Genomic DNA, 17,690 nt, shown 5'->3' on the forward strand with positions numbered 1-17,690 from the left:
CAGATCTAGGAATTGGTGGAGTTGGGAGTTGAATCCAGTCTGTCCATGCACTCACCTGGGCCTTTCCCTTAGGGGGTTGGAGAAACCTGGCTTCAGATCGCTCCCACCGTGCTGCTCTCTAGCTGCTGGATGAGGCACTGAGCCCCTGAGATTCTGATTCTCCCGCTGTGAAGGGGGCACAGTACCCCCCCACACCCAAGGGTCAGTGAAAGGATTATAGGAGATTATGCATGTAAAGTGCTTTCATGTGTCGGAGGGCCACTGAAGAATGTTCTCTCCTGGAGGTGCTAGCCCTTCAGCACGGGCATCCCGGATCTTAGTGCCAGTCTGTTTCTCGTCGGTTTATGCAAGACACTTGAGGTGGTTTTGCTAAACAAGAAAGAATAAAATCACAGTCTGGCAGGATGAATCGAAGGGAGAGCCAGGAAAGCAAATTCAGAAGTAGCCTGTCTGGGAGATCATAGCCTGCCTCACACGCCCTCAGTGGACCAAACCCAAGACCCAGGGCCACCCTGAAGCTGCTGCATTTGAGTTGGTGTCCTAGGATGTTTCTGAAGTGAAAAAGGGTGCTGCCTGATGCAGGAAGGCCCCTCCTGCATGCCTGCTACTGGACTGTCCCTTGGCAAATATTCCAGAACACATTGCTGCTGGAGGTTGACCTCTTTCCGAGGAGGAGTGACTTAGAAAATGGCCCCCAGAGATTTCAAGTGAGGGGAAAAACTACTCTTCACACAAAAATATGTGTGCCTTCCATCTTTCACTGGTTTCTAGAATTGTTGGGTCCTGTCAGGTCTCTCTGACATTGGAGGAGAACTTCATCATGTTAAAATGGAAACTACATCTAAACACTAGGGAGACCTCCACCCTCCCCTAGAGGAACTGCAGTGAGCGGTGCTATTGCCTGGATGCAGAGGCTGCCTTGGTGCATGGCATCTCCACGGCGGGTCACTACTGTCCCCTGTCCAAGCCACCAGCCCAGATCACTGACCCATCTGGGCCCTACGGGGCTCACTGGGACAGCCAAGGTCAGCAGCTTAAGGAATGTTCTTCCTACTCTGGTGTTGCAGCTTACACAAGGGCAAGAGACCTAGGACCTTGGGGATCCCGGCTGTCCCCTGATGTCCGGCCAGTCCTCGCTCTCCACTCTGGTGTCCCCAAGTGTGGGGATAACAGCACAATCTTGACACAACCTTTTAGCTCATTGGTTAGTTGTTCTTTTCTAACGATACTGACAACTTGGCCCTTTGACCTATTGACTATTAATGATAATTGCCATTATTCCATCTGTAGAGCATGGATCAGTGAATATTACATTTCCTGGGGGATTTATTTAATTTTCGTGAAAGAAGGCATTTTGTCACGGGTGGAGGTGGAGGGCTGCTGGGGTTCAGAGCGGATGCTAGCAATATCAATGGCAAGTCAGCAATGGTTGCAGTGTCCTTAGAGAGAGAATTGTGTCCCTGTTCCCTGTATCCTTCTTTTGGGAAGGCCCGAGCAGTTTGTCAGGTTGCTAAGCTGTCTTTAGAGTGCCCCAACTCTGATGGTGGCTCACCTCAGCCTGCACCCTGGACCAGGAGAACGTGGCTGGCGTCACGATTTTGCCCTGAAGCAGAATCTCTTCAGTCAACCTTGGGTGCTGCTCCGCCTTGACAGCTGCTTTCCGTGCCCCCTGCTGGTTCCTCAGCATCTCCTTCTTCCTCCCAGAGGATGGGGCCAACACTAGTTCTGATCTCTAACCCCACCCCACCAAGGGCAGCCCCCCATTTCTAGCCCACACCAAAAAGATCCCCACTTTGAACTCCAGACTTTTCCAATAATAACCACTCCCAACTTTCTCTGTTTGGTTATCTTAATCAAAGTTGTGATAAACCAGAGCTATTGTGCTCAGAAGGTGGACATTGCTCCTTTCCAAAATGACACATTTTCATTTTAAAAACTCCTCCTATAAACAGGAATAAGATTCGGAGTCTCTGGCTGGCCTGGGAGTGATTATTTTGAAACAAACTTCTTCATTTCTACAAATCACAGTTGGATTTTGCCTAAGGCGCATTCAGCCCTTTTCGTAGGAGATAAAAAACATCCTTTTCTTATTTGTTCCTTCGTCCAACAACATTTCTTACAAGCCATCTTCAAGTGATTGCTTTGGAGTTCTGGGTCCCTGTCTGTAAATTGGAATGACATGGTTTCCTTTGCTGAGCATTTAGAATCCATTTTAGCTCCTGTCAAATTTTCCCCCTTTCAAGTCAATGAGCTTCATGAAGGCCAGGATTTTTGACTTTTGAGTTCAATGCTAATATCTCAACTCTGAGAATGTGCTTGGCACATAGAAGGAGCTCAGTAAATGTTGATTGAATGGATGATTGTTTGATTGGTTCCATGATGACATTACCAAGACAATTCAGGCTGAGTTGGTCCACTCTGCAAACAGACCCTCCGCTGGGCTTGGTAGGATTCATCTTTCCCTGCTCTTCAGGTGCCCATGTGTGCCTCTGGACACCGACCCTTCAGGGCAGTCTGTTTGGGTTAGAATTACCCATGTGTTGATTGTCCCCATTGGATGGCCTGCTTCTTAGGGGAAGGGCCACTTTTTTACTCTTGTTTTTATCCCCAGGGCCTGGAGAACTGTCAGTGCTCAGGAAATGTTTACCAAATTGAAGTTTAGTTATATAGATACAACTGTAGGTTTTAGTTTGTGCTCAGTACTTTTCCCAGAATGATCCAAAAGGTCTGTGCAAAATTCCCGGTACCATGTCCATCAGATACTTTAGCACTTGTCCAGGGTTTACTATCTTATCAAGATTACAGGAAGCTTAAGTCCTGAGCAACTGTTGCAAAAACAACAGCAGATAATGACTCCAAAATATGGAGGGAAATTGCAAAATTGAAAATAGTAAATATGTAATGAGGTGTTTTCAAAGCATACCATTGTGGGAACTTTTTACTTGCTAAATTTAATGTTCATAAACATTGCGTTACATTTGAAAATAATTTGTGGCTTAGATTTTTCTCACTTCACAAGCATTCCTGAGTTTGCACAATGACTGCCGAGGAATCTAAGCCAACCCTAAATTAAATGATTACATAAAGCCAAATACATGTAAAAGCAAAACTATAAAAATCTTTTAAAAACTGTTGATAGCAGAAAAAATAGTATAGATGTGAATGTATTTGTTAAAATATATGTTTGATTGATATGGGGTGACGTCCTCTAAAAGTAAGTGCACTGGGGCCCATAAATATTTCAAAGCAATCTGTCAAAATACTACAGAATTCCTGCATAATATGCTTTAGTAGAGTTTCCAAAAATTAGAAATAACTAGATTTCCCCTTTAGGATTTTTAGACTAATTCGCATAATGTCATTTGTATAGTCAGACATCTTGTCTGATCAATGTAAAATAATCTCCTTGACCTTTGATGATTTTGCTCATTGAATGCTCTGTTTTTTTGAATCTAATCTTTCATCTTTTTCTTTCAGGAATCCTGTTCACGATGCTGGTATTTGGACCAGCCTGTGGATTTATCCTGGGCTCTTTCTGTACCAAAATCTATGTGGATGCAGTCTTCATTGACACAAGTAAGGAACATATCTGAATTTCTAACTGTCACCTACAAAGCAATTCCTCTCTCATAAAGGATGCTTTAGCCTGTGGGTCCCAAAACCTCTGTTCTAAGACAGAGCCTTAACACATCCACCTCTGTAACTGGTGGGACCTCCTGACATTAGATGCGGAGATCATGAGTGTTTGTTCATGAGGGCCTGACTCAAGTCTGGGTCCTGCCAACATCTGCCTATAGGCTGAATACCCCCAGTAGTTGATTCTGCTCCTCAAATCTGTATTTTCCTCATCTGTAAAGTAAGGGTAACAATAGTTATATCTGCCTCACAGAGGTATTTTAAGAATTACATGAGAGGATAGAGGTAGAAATGCCTGGCATGTACTCATTGAATGTTGGCCAGTTATATGAGGACTGTACTTTCTTTTCTTTTTTTTTTTTTTTTTTCCTTTTTGTCTTTTTTCGTGTCCGGCAACGGCCCGCAACCCTCGGTGCTGCACCCGCTCCTCGCTCAGCCAGTGAGCGGGAACCGGTCTGTATGTGGGATCCGAACCCTCGGCGGGAGCGCCAGCACACTCCCAAGTAGCGCACTGTAGCAGTGCGCCACCGGGCCAGCCCCGAGGACTGTACTTTCTAAACTAAAAGTTGGAGCATGTGTTTTGGAAATGCAAATGTACAAATGGGGTCCATGTGACAGAATATTTGAAAGTCCTTTTATAAGACACTTTGTGGTGGACTTTGTGAGGAAATATCCACATTCAAAACCATTTGAAACAAAACGTGTTGTGTTCTTAGCAAGAAGAGCAAGTGTATTTCTCAGATTGCTCTGAGTCCCCCAATCTGTGATTCTGTGATTGCACAGCATGGTAGTCAGGATAGGCTGGGTTGTGCTGCAGTGACTAACAAGCCCCACTTCTAAGTGATTTTATGCAACCAAAGTTTATTTCTCAGTCACATTACCTGTCAGTGCAAGTCAGTGGTGTTGGACAAGAGAGTGGGACTTGGCTCCTCATGGTCACTCCAGGGCCCAGGCTTGCAGAACTGTCATCCTGACCTCCATTTGCACAGTGGCCAAGGCAGGAAATCAGCCTGTGGTGAGTAGCACACTGGCCCTTGAAGCTCTGCTCAGAAATGACACACATTGTTTCCATTCATGTTTCCTCAGCCAGAGCAAGTCACCTAGTATATTAGTTTTCTCTTGCTATGTAACAAATGCCTACAAATGCAGTGACTTTTTAACAACTGGCATTTCTTATCTCACAGTTTTTTCTGTGGGTCTGGAATACAGGAGCAGCTTAACTGGGTGGTTGTGGCTCAGGGTGTCTTATGAGGCTGCAGTCAAGGTGGTGACCTGGTATGTGGTCATCTCAGGGCTCCCTCCCGTGGAATTCTCTACAGGGCTGCCTCACTGTGGCTCCCTTGCTGCAGACAACCCACTAGAGGATGACAGAGAGCGCCTGAAGCAGGAGCTCTGGTCTTTTTATGACCTAATCTCAGAAGGGGCGTCTCATTACTGCTGCTGCGTTGTGCCTCTGAGCAGCCAGTCACTTGTTCAAGTCCACCCTCAAGGAGAAGGGATTATTATGCAAGGATGTGAATACCGGGGGGCGAGATCTTGGGGACCATCTGCGATGCTACCAACCCTATGTGGTCACAACCCTGCCATGTGCCCAAAAGAGGACACTATTTCTGTATAATTTAGCCAGTAGCCAAGCCACGTTTCCTTTCTCTCAGAAACAGAGGGGAGGAAGCCATTCTAGCTTCTCCTTCTCATGCAGATCTATTCCCAGGATCAATAAGAACTCTCAGTCCCCAGGTTCTCAATCCATCATCCCTTGACAGTGCTACATTTACTAATTCGCCCCAAAGATATAATGTGGTTTTAAATCCAATCAAGCTGCTTTGTGATTCACTCCATTAATCCCACTGATTTTTTTACTTGTAGCTAATAATGTTACAAATTTCTAAGTGGGGGGAAAAAACATCAGAGGCAGCCTTATTTATTTATACTTTTAAAGTGCTGGGTCTGTTCAGGAGGTGATTGGATGCTGCTGCTTTCCTTTGAAACCCAGGCCTAGAGAGGAGGCTGAAGTGTGGGCTGGTAAGGGAACCACGCAGGAAGTAAGTCAGCTGCCATCTCGCTCATATAGACAGAAGAGCCAGCTTCCGCCGCTGCACCAGAGGCAGCACAGGATGGGGATAGCAAAGTGGATCAGAGGTGGGGAGTACTTCCATGCAGTGGGCAAGCTACCCTGGAGGGGAAGCCAGCTGGCCAGGCAGCCTGCTTTGCTCTCAGCTTATCTGCGGTGGCCTCCTTGAACCAAGACCTGTGAGTGACCAGAATCTCTGAGTCAGAAGGAACCTCAGACATCATTCTCTTCCAGTTCTTTCATTTTACAAATGAGGAAACTGAGTCCCAGAGAGGGAAAGGGATATGCATGATCAAAGGGGTGTGCCTATATAAAACCCAGATCCCCGAGCTAGTGTGTGGGTATTTCCACTTCCTGATACCCCTCACCAACTCCCTCCTGAGAATGAAATAGCATCTTTTCTCAGTGCCCGGAATGACCAGTGGGTAGACAGGTGGCTGGGGAGGGCTTAGCACATCCACTCACAGTCCCCGCAGTTTGCTGAGGCTGTTCCTTCAGCCTGGAATGCTGTTCCCATCCCATTCTGTTGAACATCTTTGTTCGCCCTTCAAGGCCCAGTGTGAAGTGACATCATCCACAGTTCCAGGCTTATAGGCAGTTTGATGCCTCCATGTACATAAGACGAATGGGCACTTTTCTGTTCTTTCGGCATCGTGCTGATGGCAGCTTTCCCCACCAACAGGTTGACAGTGAACTTTCCGATCTGTTCCTGAGGAAAGAAGGACGGATGTGAGTCCTGGTCTTTGTGTGCATCCTTCCTGAAGGTGCTGGAGGGCTGGTGCTGCTCTCTACCAGTAGAGGGCAGAAGAACATCACTTATTCCATTAGGGAGTCAGCCACAGAATTCTAGTTTCCTGCAATTTTATTTGTTTCTAATCTCGTGACTGAAGCTTGCCGATGTTGGCTATATTTTGAGGAGGGAGTTTTTGATCTTCAGGGCCTCCCTATCTTCTCCTCACTTACCCTAAAACAGTCCTGAAACTGAGGAAGCTTGGTTGAAGCCTGTGAGAGGTGCAGCTGGGGTAGGGGAGGGGTTGGGTGCAGGAAAGGGCCAGCTGTAGGGGCAGAGGCACCATGTGGCAGGGGGTCTGGAGGCTCTGCTGGCTGCTCTTAGACCCTGGGTTCTGCAGCTGCCACCTTTAGTCTGTGTCTAATCCCTGTGTGGCCCCCTTTGCTCTTCTTAGGAAGAGTAGATTCCTCCTCTGAGAGCTGGGGGAAGAAATGGTGGGGCTTCACAATTTCTTTTTTATAACATCTTTGTTAAACTGAAACCCAGAGGAGAACAGAACCTTGAAAAAAGAAGGACTTGGTAGCAGAGTATGCTTCTCATCATGGAATTGACCAACCTTAAATTAACAGCATGGTTTTATTAGAAGATTAGTAATAACAGGAGCCACGAATTGATCCTTTATTAAAGCTATATACAGATAGCCTCTTTGGAAGCTCAGACATTCCCATGGGAGTGTAGGTCCTGCTCTTAGATAAGGCGTGATCATGCAGTGGTTAGGAGTCCTGGCTCTGTGGAATCAGACCTCCACCATCTGAATCCCAACTACACCCCTTACAAGTTTTGTGATCCTGGGAACATTGCTTCTCATGGTCTGTGTGTGGATGACGTGAGTCAATCATGCAAAGCACTTACCACAGTGCCTGGCAGATAGTAAGCATACAGTAAATACTAGGTAGCATGAAGCGTCTGAAAGGCTAACTAATTCCCATGGCTAGTAAGGAATAGAGCCAGGATTCATCCCCAGGTCTGTCTGACCTCAAATCCCCAGTTGTAATGGAGCAGCTTGCTTCCCTGAAACCTCTCCAGGAATTTAACCAGAAGGCTGTCTCCTTCCATGGACAAAGGCCTTGCTGAGATAACCTCACCTCCCCAGCACATTTATGCAGACATGTCCTGAGGCACACACCAGCCGGCCCTGTAGATGGCTGCATAGTGTTTGCAGCTGGAATAAGATATGCCCATCTGTTTGCTTCACAGAAAAGGTCAACAAGCTGAGAGCCTCCTGCTCTCTCTGCCGTTCTGAGGGCTGGCTGCTGCCGCCACGAGCCATTAGCCTGACGGCCGGGATGCTGCATGTTCCAATATCACCCTCCACTCAGCCCCTCCCTGGCTCCAGATTCTAATTAGGTTTGCAACTTAATGATACTCTTGGAATTCTTGAGTCTTATAGCAAAAGTTTGACAAAATAGGTTAAACAAATAAGTAAGCGAACTAAAAAAAAAAATGCCTAGAGAGACATAGTAGCCCTTGTACATTCATGCGGCTCAGGAGTAAAAAGTAAATGTCCCCAGTTTGCTTTGATCTGCTTTTCTCACAGGCTCAGGTATCCTCAGGGTGGGTGGGTGGGTTGGCTGGTTAGTTTTAAACTTGTTTAACCCTGTTCCTAGTAATTTTTCTTTTGACCTTGGAAATGGGTAGAAATCTCAATGAGCCCCATATATGGGTGCACTTGACCTTCAGCAGAGGGAGCAGACGGCTGTGAACAACTGACTCAGCTTACTCAGTACAACCAACAAACAACAAAAACAGTCCAGAAGTCAGATGCCAAGAGTGGAAGGGTTAGAAAAATGGATCTTGTAAAGGAGAGAAGCCTTCTGTGCCTATCAACATCTATGCAAAGACAAGCCCCAAATATGCCCGGCCCCATGACAGGCAGACAGTTCCATCATGGTTCTCAGCGTGTGGCTTTCCTTGCTCCACTCTGCTTCCATCCTCTACCATCCCCCCACCAGCCTCACCTGACAGTGAATCAGCCTCTTTCCTCAGTGCTTGCAGTGACCAAGGGGAAGACAAGTGGCTGGAGGACTTGGCCTGTCCACTCAGAGTCCCCTGAGTATTCCATGCCTTTGCTCAGGCTGTCCCTTCAGCCTGGGATACTGTCCCCACCCCATTCTGTTCAACATCTTTCTTCATCCATGTGTCTGGTTTCATCGGCAGTTCGATGCATCTAAGTAAATGAGACAGATGGGTGCTTTTCAGTTTTGTTCTGGGCATCTTACTGAAATGAGCCTTCACCAGAAGGCTGAAACTGCAGCCAGTTTTTAAAGTCAAGACACTAACTAGAACCAAATAGAGAAATAAAGAGGTTTCGAAGCCTTGCTCCCTATCTGTACCTAAAACAATGCTTTTGCTATGCCAAGCCTGCCCAGGACTCCTGTTGTTAAAGAGCACAAATTTCTATTTCCCAAGCCTTTTGTACTAGTCAGGGTACGCTGGTTATGCTGCAGTAACAAAGACCCCCCAGATCTCAATGGCTGAGAATACTGCAGGTTTCTTTCTTATTCGTGTTTTATATCTGACACAAGTCAACGGGGACGTTTTGTTCATTGTGGCCTGTCAGGTATCATCTTGGAGGAAGTAGCCCAGAGAGTCATGCACCAGCTCAGACCTACTTCTACACAGGTGCAACACGTGTCCCCTCTGCTCATATTTCATGGGCAAAATGCTGGCACATGGCCACGCCTAACTTCAGAGTGAGGGAGCCGTCATCCTGCCTGTCCTCAGAACAGGAGATTTGAATGCAGACCTTGGTAGCATCTACCACACCCTCATTTTTTGCCAGCCCACATAGAGAACTCTCCCTCACCATCAGTGACACCGAAGCAATATCTACTGAGCACTGACAGTTGCGAGGCATGAGGAGGGAGATACTCCACTGCAACTAGCCAAAGTGCCTCATAAAATTATTATTCGTTTTGGAGATGGGGAGAGAAGTACCTCAGAGAGAAGTTTCTCAGGTGAGGTTCAAGCATGAGTCATCTTCCCGAAGCCTGAAGCTTGGCTTGCTGAGCTGCCTGGTCCTGAGGGCAGCTCGTCCCAGAGCTCCTCAGCATATTATTTCTCTCCCTGCAGCTGCACTCTGGATAATTGAAATGGAGGGGAAAAATCAATGCTTCCCAAAAGAGTCACGATGATCTTCCAGAATCTACAGAATCTGCCCAACACACACCTCATGGAGCCCCCCTCCTCTTGCCCGGGTTGCAGTCCTGCCACCGACGTCATGCTCCGCCCTCCCTTTCCAGCCACAAGCGCATGTGGGCTTTCCACCCACCTGCAGGGGACGACCTCGTGCATTCACACAAACAGCCGCTGGTCCCCGGGGTGTTTTCTCACACACAGAACACTCACTAACTTCCTAACCAGAATATACTGTCTACGTGGTACCAGTTTTGTTCCCCCAAACAACTGCTAGGATTTCTCTCTCTTTACCTGCTGACATCTGCCAGCTCTTCAGTCCCCCCTTTGTGAAGCCTGTAGACAATGCAGGGAGATACCGCAGCTCCCTTTTGCTGGCAGCAGGGAAGAAACAGTGAGTGACTAGTGAAAACATTCCTGTTCAGCTACTTGAGGCAATGTTACTTCTTTTTCTCTTCCTTCATTTGCACAGAGATGTTTTCAAGATCACTTTGTGTTTTCCCATGCTGTACCCTTCTTAAAAATTTTATATATTGAAATTCCCATTCACATACATACATGCATAAAAGTGAAAATGTTGTGTTACTGTGTACAAAGAGCCTACTATGTGTCAGGTGATTCTTGCTTATTCTCTCTCGTCCTTGCAACCAGTGTAGGTTGATGTCATCTTTATTTTGCAGATGATGAAACTAAGGCTCAGGGAGGGGAAGTAACTTGCTCATGCTAGTAAGTGGCAGAGCCGGGATTCAACCCTAAGCCCTCCAGAGTGTACACTCTGTCCTTTCCAGCATGCAGCTATGCAAAAGCATCTGGTTCATTGTAGTGCTGTAGTTATTGCTGCTGAGTGTTTATCAAGGTCTCCAGGACAGAGACCAACAATGTTCCAAAGGCCACTTGTCACCTACTGGGAGAATCGGTGGTCTTGAGCCCATTGCACAGAACACAGGAATTAGTCAGTCACCCAGGGCCTTCAGGGAGCCCAAAACAAAGGCTAGACAATCAAGAGGGGCAGTTTAACAGTTCTTATGAGTGCACAGCTTGGTTTATAAATACCTGTGTCCCAATCTTCAACTTTGAGCTCAGGCAAGGAACCTAACCTTTCTAACCCTCAGCTTCCCCATCTATATAAAATAGGGATAATGAAAGTCCCTACCTTATAGGGTTGTGGGGAGGGATGACTGGAACTGTTAAGAAAGGGCTCTGCATAATGCCTAGTGCAGCGTAAGCCCTCGATAAATGGTGGCTGGCATTGTCATTAATGTTAGCTGGGCAGTCTTCAGGGAAAGCGTCTCACAAATGGTGAAGTGCTCATCTGGTGTCTGTGGTCATCACCCTTCTCAGATCTGGCCATCCATCTGCTCCATTGCTCTTCCCAGGGCTGTCCATCTGTCTGCAGCCCTATTGGTCTTAGCTCGTGTGCCATTACCCAGTTCTCCAAGAATCTCCTTCTGTGCTCCAGAGGTATGGTTTATAAATACTCCAGAGAGACATTTCTAAGCAGCTTGTCTGGGAGTGCTGCTATGCAGGGTAGTTGTAAAGAAAGAGAAAGAAAAATCTCTACGAAGGAGTAAGCCATTGTTTATGTCCTCAGGACTTTAGCTGGCAAATCAAATATCAGTACAAGGGAGCCAAACCACATGCACAGCACCTTTCAGTACACGAACTGGCTGCAAAGCCTTGTAATAGAGGGTGGTGCCAAACCACAGGCCACCAACAGTTTGAGTTAAACCATCCACTAGCAGTTTGGAAACAGAGCTACCATGGATTGAGTGCTCACAAGTGTGCCAGACACTGTTCTGAGCACTTTGTCTGGTGTGGTTCATTTGATCTTCCCAAAAACTCTATCAGAGAACTTCTGTCACCAAAATCACTGTTGTACAGATCAGTAAACTGAGGCATAGAGTTCAAATCACTGGCCTAACATCACACAGGGAAAAGGGGACAGATTTCAACTTAGGCAGCCTGGCTCCAGAGCCTTGCTCTTGACCTTCATTCTGCACCTGCCCTTATAAGCCGTAAACCTGATTTAAGACATGGGGTAGGGTGTTGAGTGGGATCTCAGATTAGGTGAGAGTAAGTGTACCTGGTGAAAGTCTACCCTTGAACAATAAACGTTTCCCTGTGTTTCCCTGAGCACACCTTGGCAGCTCTGCCAAGCCAGTCAATTCTAGCCTAAATTCACAGGGTGTCTGGTTTCTCACTGTTTTTGTTTAGACTGATGTAAACATAGGGTAGACAAGAAAATGAAGGAGGGAACACGATCAGTCTTCAGGTCTGAAACAAACAGAAGCACTGATCTGGAACAATAGGCTTCCTAGCCTAGCAGCCGTCCTCCCCACCCCAGGCCCTTCCTGGAGCCCTTGGCCTTCCTAGAGCTCTTGCATCTGACTCAAATCCTCAGCAACATCCCTAGTGGCCGCTGCATCTCACATCCACTAAGCTGTGCTCTGTCCGTTTACAGGTAACCTGGACATCACCCCGGACGACCCCCGCTGGATCGGAGCCTGGTGGGGCGGCTTTCTGCTCTGTGGTGCCTTACTCTTCTTCTCCTCCCTCTTGATGTTCGGGTTCCCACAGTCCCTGCCCCCACACTCAGACCCTGCCATGGAGAGTGAGCAGGCCATGCTCCCCGAAAGAGAATATGAAAGGCCCACGCCCAGCAACGGGGTCCTGAGGCACCCGCTGGAGCCAGACGGCAGTGCCTCCTGCTTCCAGCAGCTGAGAGGTAAGGGCGACCTCGTCTGCTGGTGGCCAGAAGAATGGGAGGGGATTGGGAGGCAGGGGGATGGGGGTAAGGGAAAGGATAGCACTCAAGACTGGGTGCTAATGATATTTGTTTTGTATGATTCGCCGCCTCTAGCCCTGTTCTCAATTTATTCCTGAGAATTAAATGACCTGACTTGTTTAATAAAAATAAAGTAGCTACCATTTATCGAAGGGACCCAGTGGCTAGTCAAGTGACACATAATAAATATAGATGCCTGTAGAAGGAAGAACGTGAAAGAGGGAGGGAGGATGCTAGACATTTTATGTAACTGTTTTGAACTCTTGGGGGCCATTTATAAGCACCTTGAAGCAGTTAAAGGACTTTTGAAGTTGGCTCCCTTTGCCTGAGACAGGCATTCTTGAAAAAGCCACCTCCAAAGTGCATTTGTTTAGATCCACTCTGTGCTCCCATCCCCTCCACTGAAGATGAGACATGTGTTCCTCTGAAAAGAAAGATTAACCCAGTCTTAATAACAGAGTCCCACTTTAGAATGCAGCAGAGCTCTCGCTATCATTTTTAAAAGAAAAAAAAAATACAGCTTTTCTGACAAACTGGTGAGGCACAAACATGACGCAGAATGAGAATGAGACGCCGCCGTCCCCCGCCCGGGTTGTCTCCACATTCGGCCCCATCCCTTAAAGGCGGGGAACTGACAGGGTAGCTGAACGTAGCCCAGCGGCCTCACAAGCCGCTCACTGTCTATCATGCCATGTACGTGTGCTGTTCCTTAATTCACATGACTCCTTGCTGAGGTCCCCGAATCCTATGGATTTTAGAAATGAGCAAGTTGCTGCAGGAAGGCAGGAGCGAGGCCACGGCACTATTGCCCAGGGAGTCTGGGTGGAGTAAGGGTGGGGGGCCAGTCACCTCTTTGCAGGAGCCAGCCTTCGGCAGCTGCAGGTGCCTTCTCCCAGAGCTCGACTTAGATATGTCCTAATGGGGAACGTCTCTTTACTGAGCTTCTGTATAATGAGGTGCACCTTCTATGGAGGTGCTTGGGAACCACGGAAACAACCTCGGACTACCTCTTGCATGGACCCCTGTTCTGCTCTTCACTCGCTCTGCCATCATTAACTTCTCCTGGCTTTGCTCCCACAATTGTAAAGTTGTAACACGGTTCCTCACTGACGGTGTTGTCTCGAGAACGAAAGCACTGCCCACAGAAGACTATCTGTTACTCGTACCAGTTGGTCCACAAGGAACCGAAAGAACTTGTGCTATTTCCAAAAAGAGACCAATTTAATAGCCTAATCGATGTTGCACGTATCAGAGGAATTGACGCTTCCAGAACCTATGTGTTGCAAGTCCTCATCTATTTCTTATGAGTTTGCTAATGGGTTTTTTCTTTGGCCATCAGTCTTTGTCCCCTGCCATGCTCTGCAGATGGCAGTGTCCCCTGAGAAGAGCTGGTGTGCCGAGAGCAGTCCCTTTGGTTACCTTCCCACTGGGACTTAGACAATCTCCCCATGTTCCTGGGAGAGCCAGGGCTGTCTGCCTTGAGGCAGACCCACCTGGCTTCAAATCCAGCTTGGCCCCTTCCTAATTGTATAACCTTGGCTGTGTCACTTAACTCCCCTTGGCTTTCACATGTGGTATCTGGTTTAATCTTTACAGCAGCTGCGTAAGGTCAGTATGACCCTTTATTCTAGTTTATAGATGAAGAAACCTAGTACCAGTGATATGGGAGTTTGGGCTTCTGGTTTACTATCTTTCTGCTTGGAATATCCTTCCTCTCTTGTCCCACTTCTGGGCTGGACTCTGTTCTCACCTCCCGAGGAAGGCCACCCTTCATCCCCTCTGTGCACATGCCCCCAGGAGACAAGTGTTACATTAGCTGCATTTCTGTCATCCACAGATCCCTGCAAAGCAGCTGTTACCACATGATTGCAATCATCTGTCTGTGTCTACCCAAAGATTGTGGGTTCTCCAAATAGGAAGCTCTCATTTGTCTGTTCGTGCCCAGTGCAGAGCGCAGTGCCTGGCACATAGGTGACATTAGCTGAATGAATAAAGTAACAAATGAACATTTTCTTGCCAGCGTGCATGCATGTGCGTGCACACAAGCACACACACACACTCAAAGCAGCAGTTAATGTTTGCTTTCCATGCATGATCATGTTTAACCCCCCAGCCCTATGATGCATTGGTACCATTGTACAGAGAAGGCAATTGAGGCTTAGACATGGAAAGGAAAGGCATTTGAACCCTGGTGAGGACCCCAGTGCCTGTCTTCTTCACCATGACATTATGCTCCCTCATTTGACAATAAATGGACTCTCATAAGACTAAGTGGCATATGCAGGTGCTGACTGACTCTTTAGCAGTGTACCAAAACTCTGGCTGCTGGCAGCAACAGCACAGATGTACCCTGAAACAGTGGGTCTGAACAGTGGGTCTGAAGACAAGGCTATGCCTGAAAGGGAGGCAAGGACCGACTCCCTGCAAGCACTGGCACGTCCTGACCTTCTGCTGGGTTTTCTCGCTGGCACGAGTGTAACTGCACCAGAGGTCTGAAATCCGAAGGGAGAATCCTGCCTTTGATCATGGAGAGAGCACAGGCAATCAAAAGCTGAGCACTCTTGTCTCTGAGCACTTCATGCTGACTGCCAAGTGGCCTCTTCCTGTCCCAGAAAAGATAGCAGAGCTAGGTGATGGCTGAGTTGTCAGGGCGGAGTTGGGGCCTCAGGCTCGGAGTCTTAAAAACCATCTTCAAAATCTGGGAGATGGTTTATGATTTCCTGAGCTCTTGCACATAAGCTGGTGGGGTGCATGTTGTTACTAATCTCTGTGCCACCCATCGAACCTTGCAGGTGCAGGGGAGGTGGGGGAACCAGGTACCCAGGTTCTGCAGTTGGGAATGGACCCTGGTCTCCAGACTCTAAATCTCATGCTCTTTCTGCTCTTTCCTATAAGGATTTGCTAAATTGTTAATGAGCCGACTAAGGAGGAAAAAGTGAACCCACCTGGGGCCAACGTAAAAAAGTCGTGGATGTGTCTGAGAAACTTCTGTTCTTTCTGCTCCACTTGCTGCCTCTCAAGAAGAGGACATGCAAAGCCCCTGGCTCCAGAGGAGCTTCACCTTTAGAGGGCTGGAAATCTGCCTGGGCCCTTGATACATCCCCCCCACCCTCAGCTGGGACAGTTCAGCAGCGAGTTTGGCTGATTTTACCACCTAAATCTCTAAAACTCTGGCTGCTGGCAGCAACAGCACAGATGTACCCTGAAACAGTGGGTCTGAACAGTGGGTCTGAAGACAAGGCTATGCCTGAAAGGGAGGCAAGGACCGACTCCCTGCAAGCACTGGCACGTCCTGACCTTCTGCCGGGTTTTCTCGCTGGCACGAGTGTAACTGCACCAGAGGTCTGAAATCCGAAGGGAGAATTCTGCCTTTGATCATGGAGAGAGCACGGGCAATCAAAAGCTGAGCACTCTTGTCTCTGAGCACTTCACGCTGACTGCCAAGTGGCCTCTTCCTGTCCCAGAAAAGATAGCAGAGCTAGGTGATGGCTGAGTTGTCAGGGCGGAGTTGGGGTCTCAGGCTCGGAGTCTTAAAAACCATCTTCAAAATCTGGGAGATGGTTTATGATTTCCTGAGCCTGCCTTTGATCATGGAGAGAGCACAGGCAATCAAAAGCTGAGCACTCTTGTCTCTGAGCACTTCATGCTGACTGCCAAGTGGCCTCTTCCTGTCCCAGAAAAGATAGCAGAGCTAGGTGATGGCTGAGTTGTCAGGGCGGAGTTGGGGCCTCAGGCTCGGAGTCTTAAAAACCATCTTCAAAATCTGGGAGATGGTTTATGATTTCCTGAGCTCTTGCACATAAGCTGGTGGGGTGCATGTTGTTACTAATCTCTGTGCCACCCATCGAACCTTGCAGGTGCAGGGGAGGTGGGGGAACCAGGTACCCAGGTTCTGCAGTTGGGAATGGACCCTGGTCTCCAGACTCTAAATCTCATGCTCTTTCTGCTCTTTCCTATAAGGATTTGCTAAATTGTTAATGAGCCGACTAAGGAGGAAGTGCCACCCATCGAACCTTGCAGGTGCAGGGGAGGTGGGGGAACCAGGTACCCAGGTTCTACAGTTGGGAATGGACCCTGGTCTCCAGACTCTAAATCTCGTGCTCTTTCTGCTCTTTCCTATAAGGATTTGCTAAATTGTTAATGAGCCGACTAAGGAGGAAAAAGTGAACCCACCTGGGGCCAACGTAAAAAAGTCGTGGATGTGTCTGAGAAACTTCTGTTCTTTCTGCTCCACTTGCTGCCTCTCAAGAAGAGGACATGCAAAGCCCCTGGCTCCAGAGGAGCTACACCTTTAGAGGGCTGGAAATCTGCCTGGGCCCTTGATACATCCCCCCCACCCTCAGCTGGGACAGTTCAGCAGCGAGTTTGGCTGATTTTACCACCTAAATCTCTCTCCCACCTGCTCTTGGTCTTTCCACACTCCAGTATGCCCAGAGTCCCTCCAGTCTGTCATCCACATGACAATCTTTTCAGAATGCACCTGTCATATTGCTGGCCCCTCTGCACTCCACTCCTGCCCCTGTTCCCTCCATGCCAGCCTCACTGGCCTCCTTTAGTTCTCCCTGCTCCCCTTCCCCCTTGGGCTTTGCACTTGCAGTCCCTGCACTGGAATTCTCATCCCGTCTTCAGACATCAGCCACATGTCAGTTCTTCAGGATGTTTTCCTGAACTCCTGACAGTACCCCTTCCAAGGCACGTCATAATCTTGCCTTTATATGTGTGATTATTCACTTACACCGTGAGCACCATGAGGGCAGGGATTGCATCTGTTTCTGCTCATACACCTTTAGAGGGCTGGAAATCTGCCTGGGCCCTTGATACATCCCCCCCACCCTCAGCTGGGACAGTTCAGCAGCGAGTTCGCTGATTTTACCACCTAAACCTCTCTCCCACCTGCTCTTGGTCTTTCCACGCTCCAGTATGCCCAGAGTCCCTCCAGTCTGTCATCCACACGACAATCTTTTCAGAATGCACCTGTCATATTGCTGGCCCCTCCGCACTCCACTCCTGCTCCTGTTCCCTCCATGCCAGCCTCACTGGCCTCCTTTAGTTCTCCCTGCTCCCCTTCCCCCTCGGGCTTTGCACTTGCAGTCCCTGCACTGGAATTCTCATCCCTTCTTCAGACATCAGCCACATGTCAGTTCTTTAGGATGTTTTCCTGAACTCCTGACAGTACCCCTTCCAAGGCACATCATAATCTTGCCTTTATATCTGTGATTATTCACTTACACCGTGAGCACCATGAGGGCAGGGATTGCATCTGTTTCTGCTCA

The 17,690-nt window shown here is 48.0% G+C and overlaps 1 protein-coding gene across 4 annotated transcripts in view; it reads left to right on the forward strand.

Moving 5' to 3' along the window:
- Positions 1-3,481: 3,481 nt before the first annotated feature.
- Positions 3,482-17,690, forward strand: part of SLCO3A1 (solute carrier organic anion transporter family, member 3A1) — a 70,417-nt gene continuing 56,208 nt past the window's right edge. For all 4 annotated transcript variants that reach the window (XM_008590712.1, XM_008590711.1, XM_008590713.1 and 1 more), the window contains exons 1-2: positions 3,482-3,576; positions 12,094-12,357. In XM_008590712.1, the coding sequence (XP_008588934.1) occupies positions 3,492-3,576; positions 12,094-12,357 (349 nt within the window). In that variant the 5' untranslated portion in view covers positions 3,482-3,491. The remainder of the gene's footprint in view (positions 3,577-12,093; positions 12,358-17,690) is intronic.

The sequence above is a fragment of the Galeopterus variegatus genome, unplaced genomic scaffold, assembly GCF_000696425.1.
Source record: "Galeopterus variegatus unplaced genomic scaffold, G_variegatus-3.0.2 Scaffold6323, whole genome shotgun sequence".
NCBI lineage: Eukaryota > Metazoa > Chordata > Mammalia > Dermoptera > Cynocephalidae > Galeopterus > Galeopterus variegatus.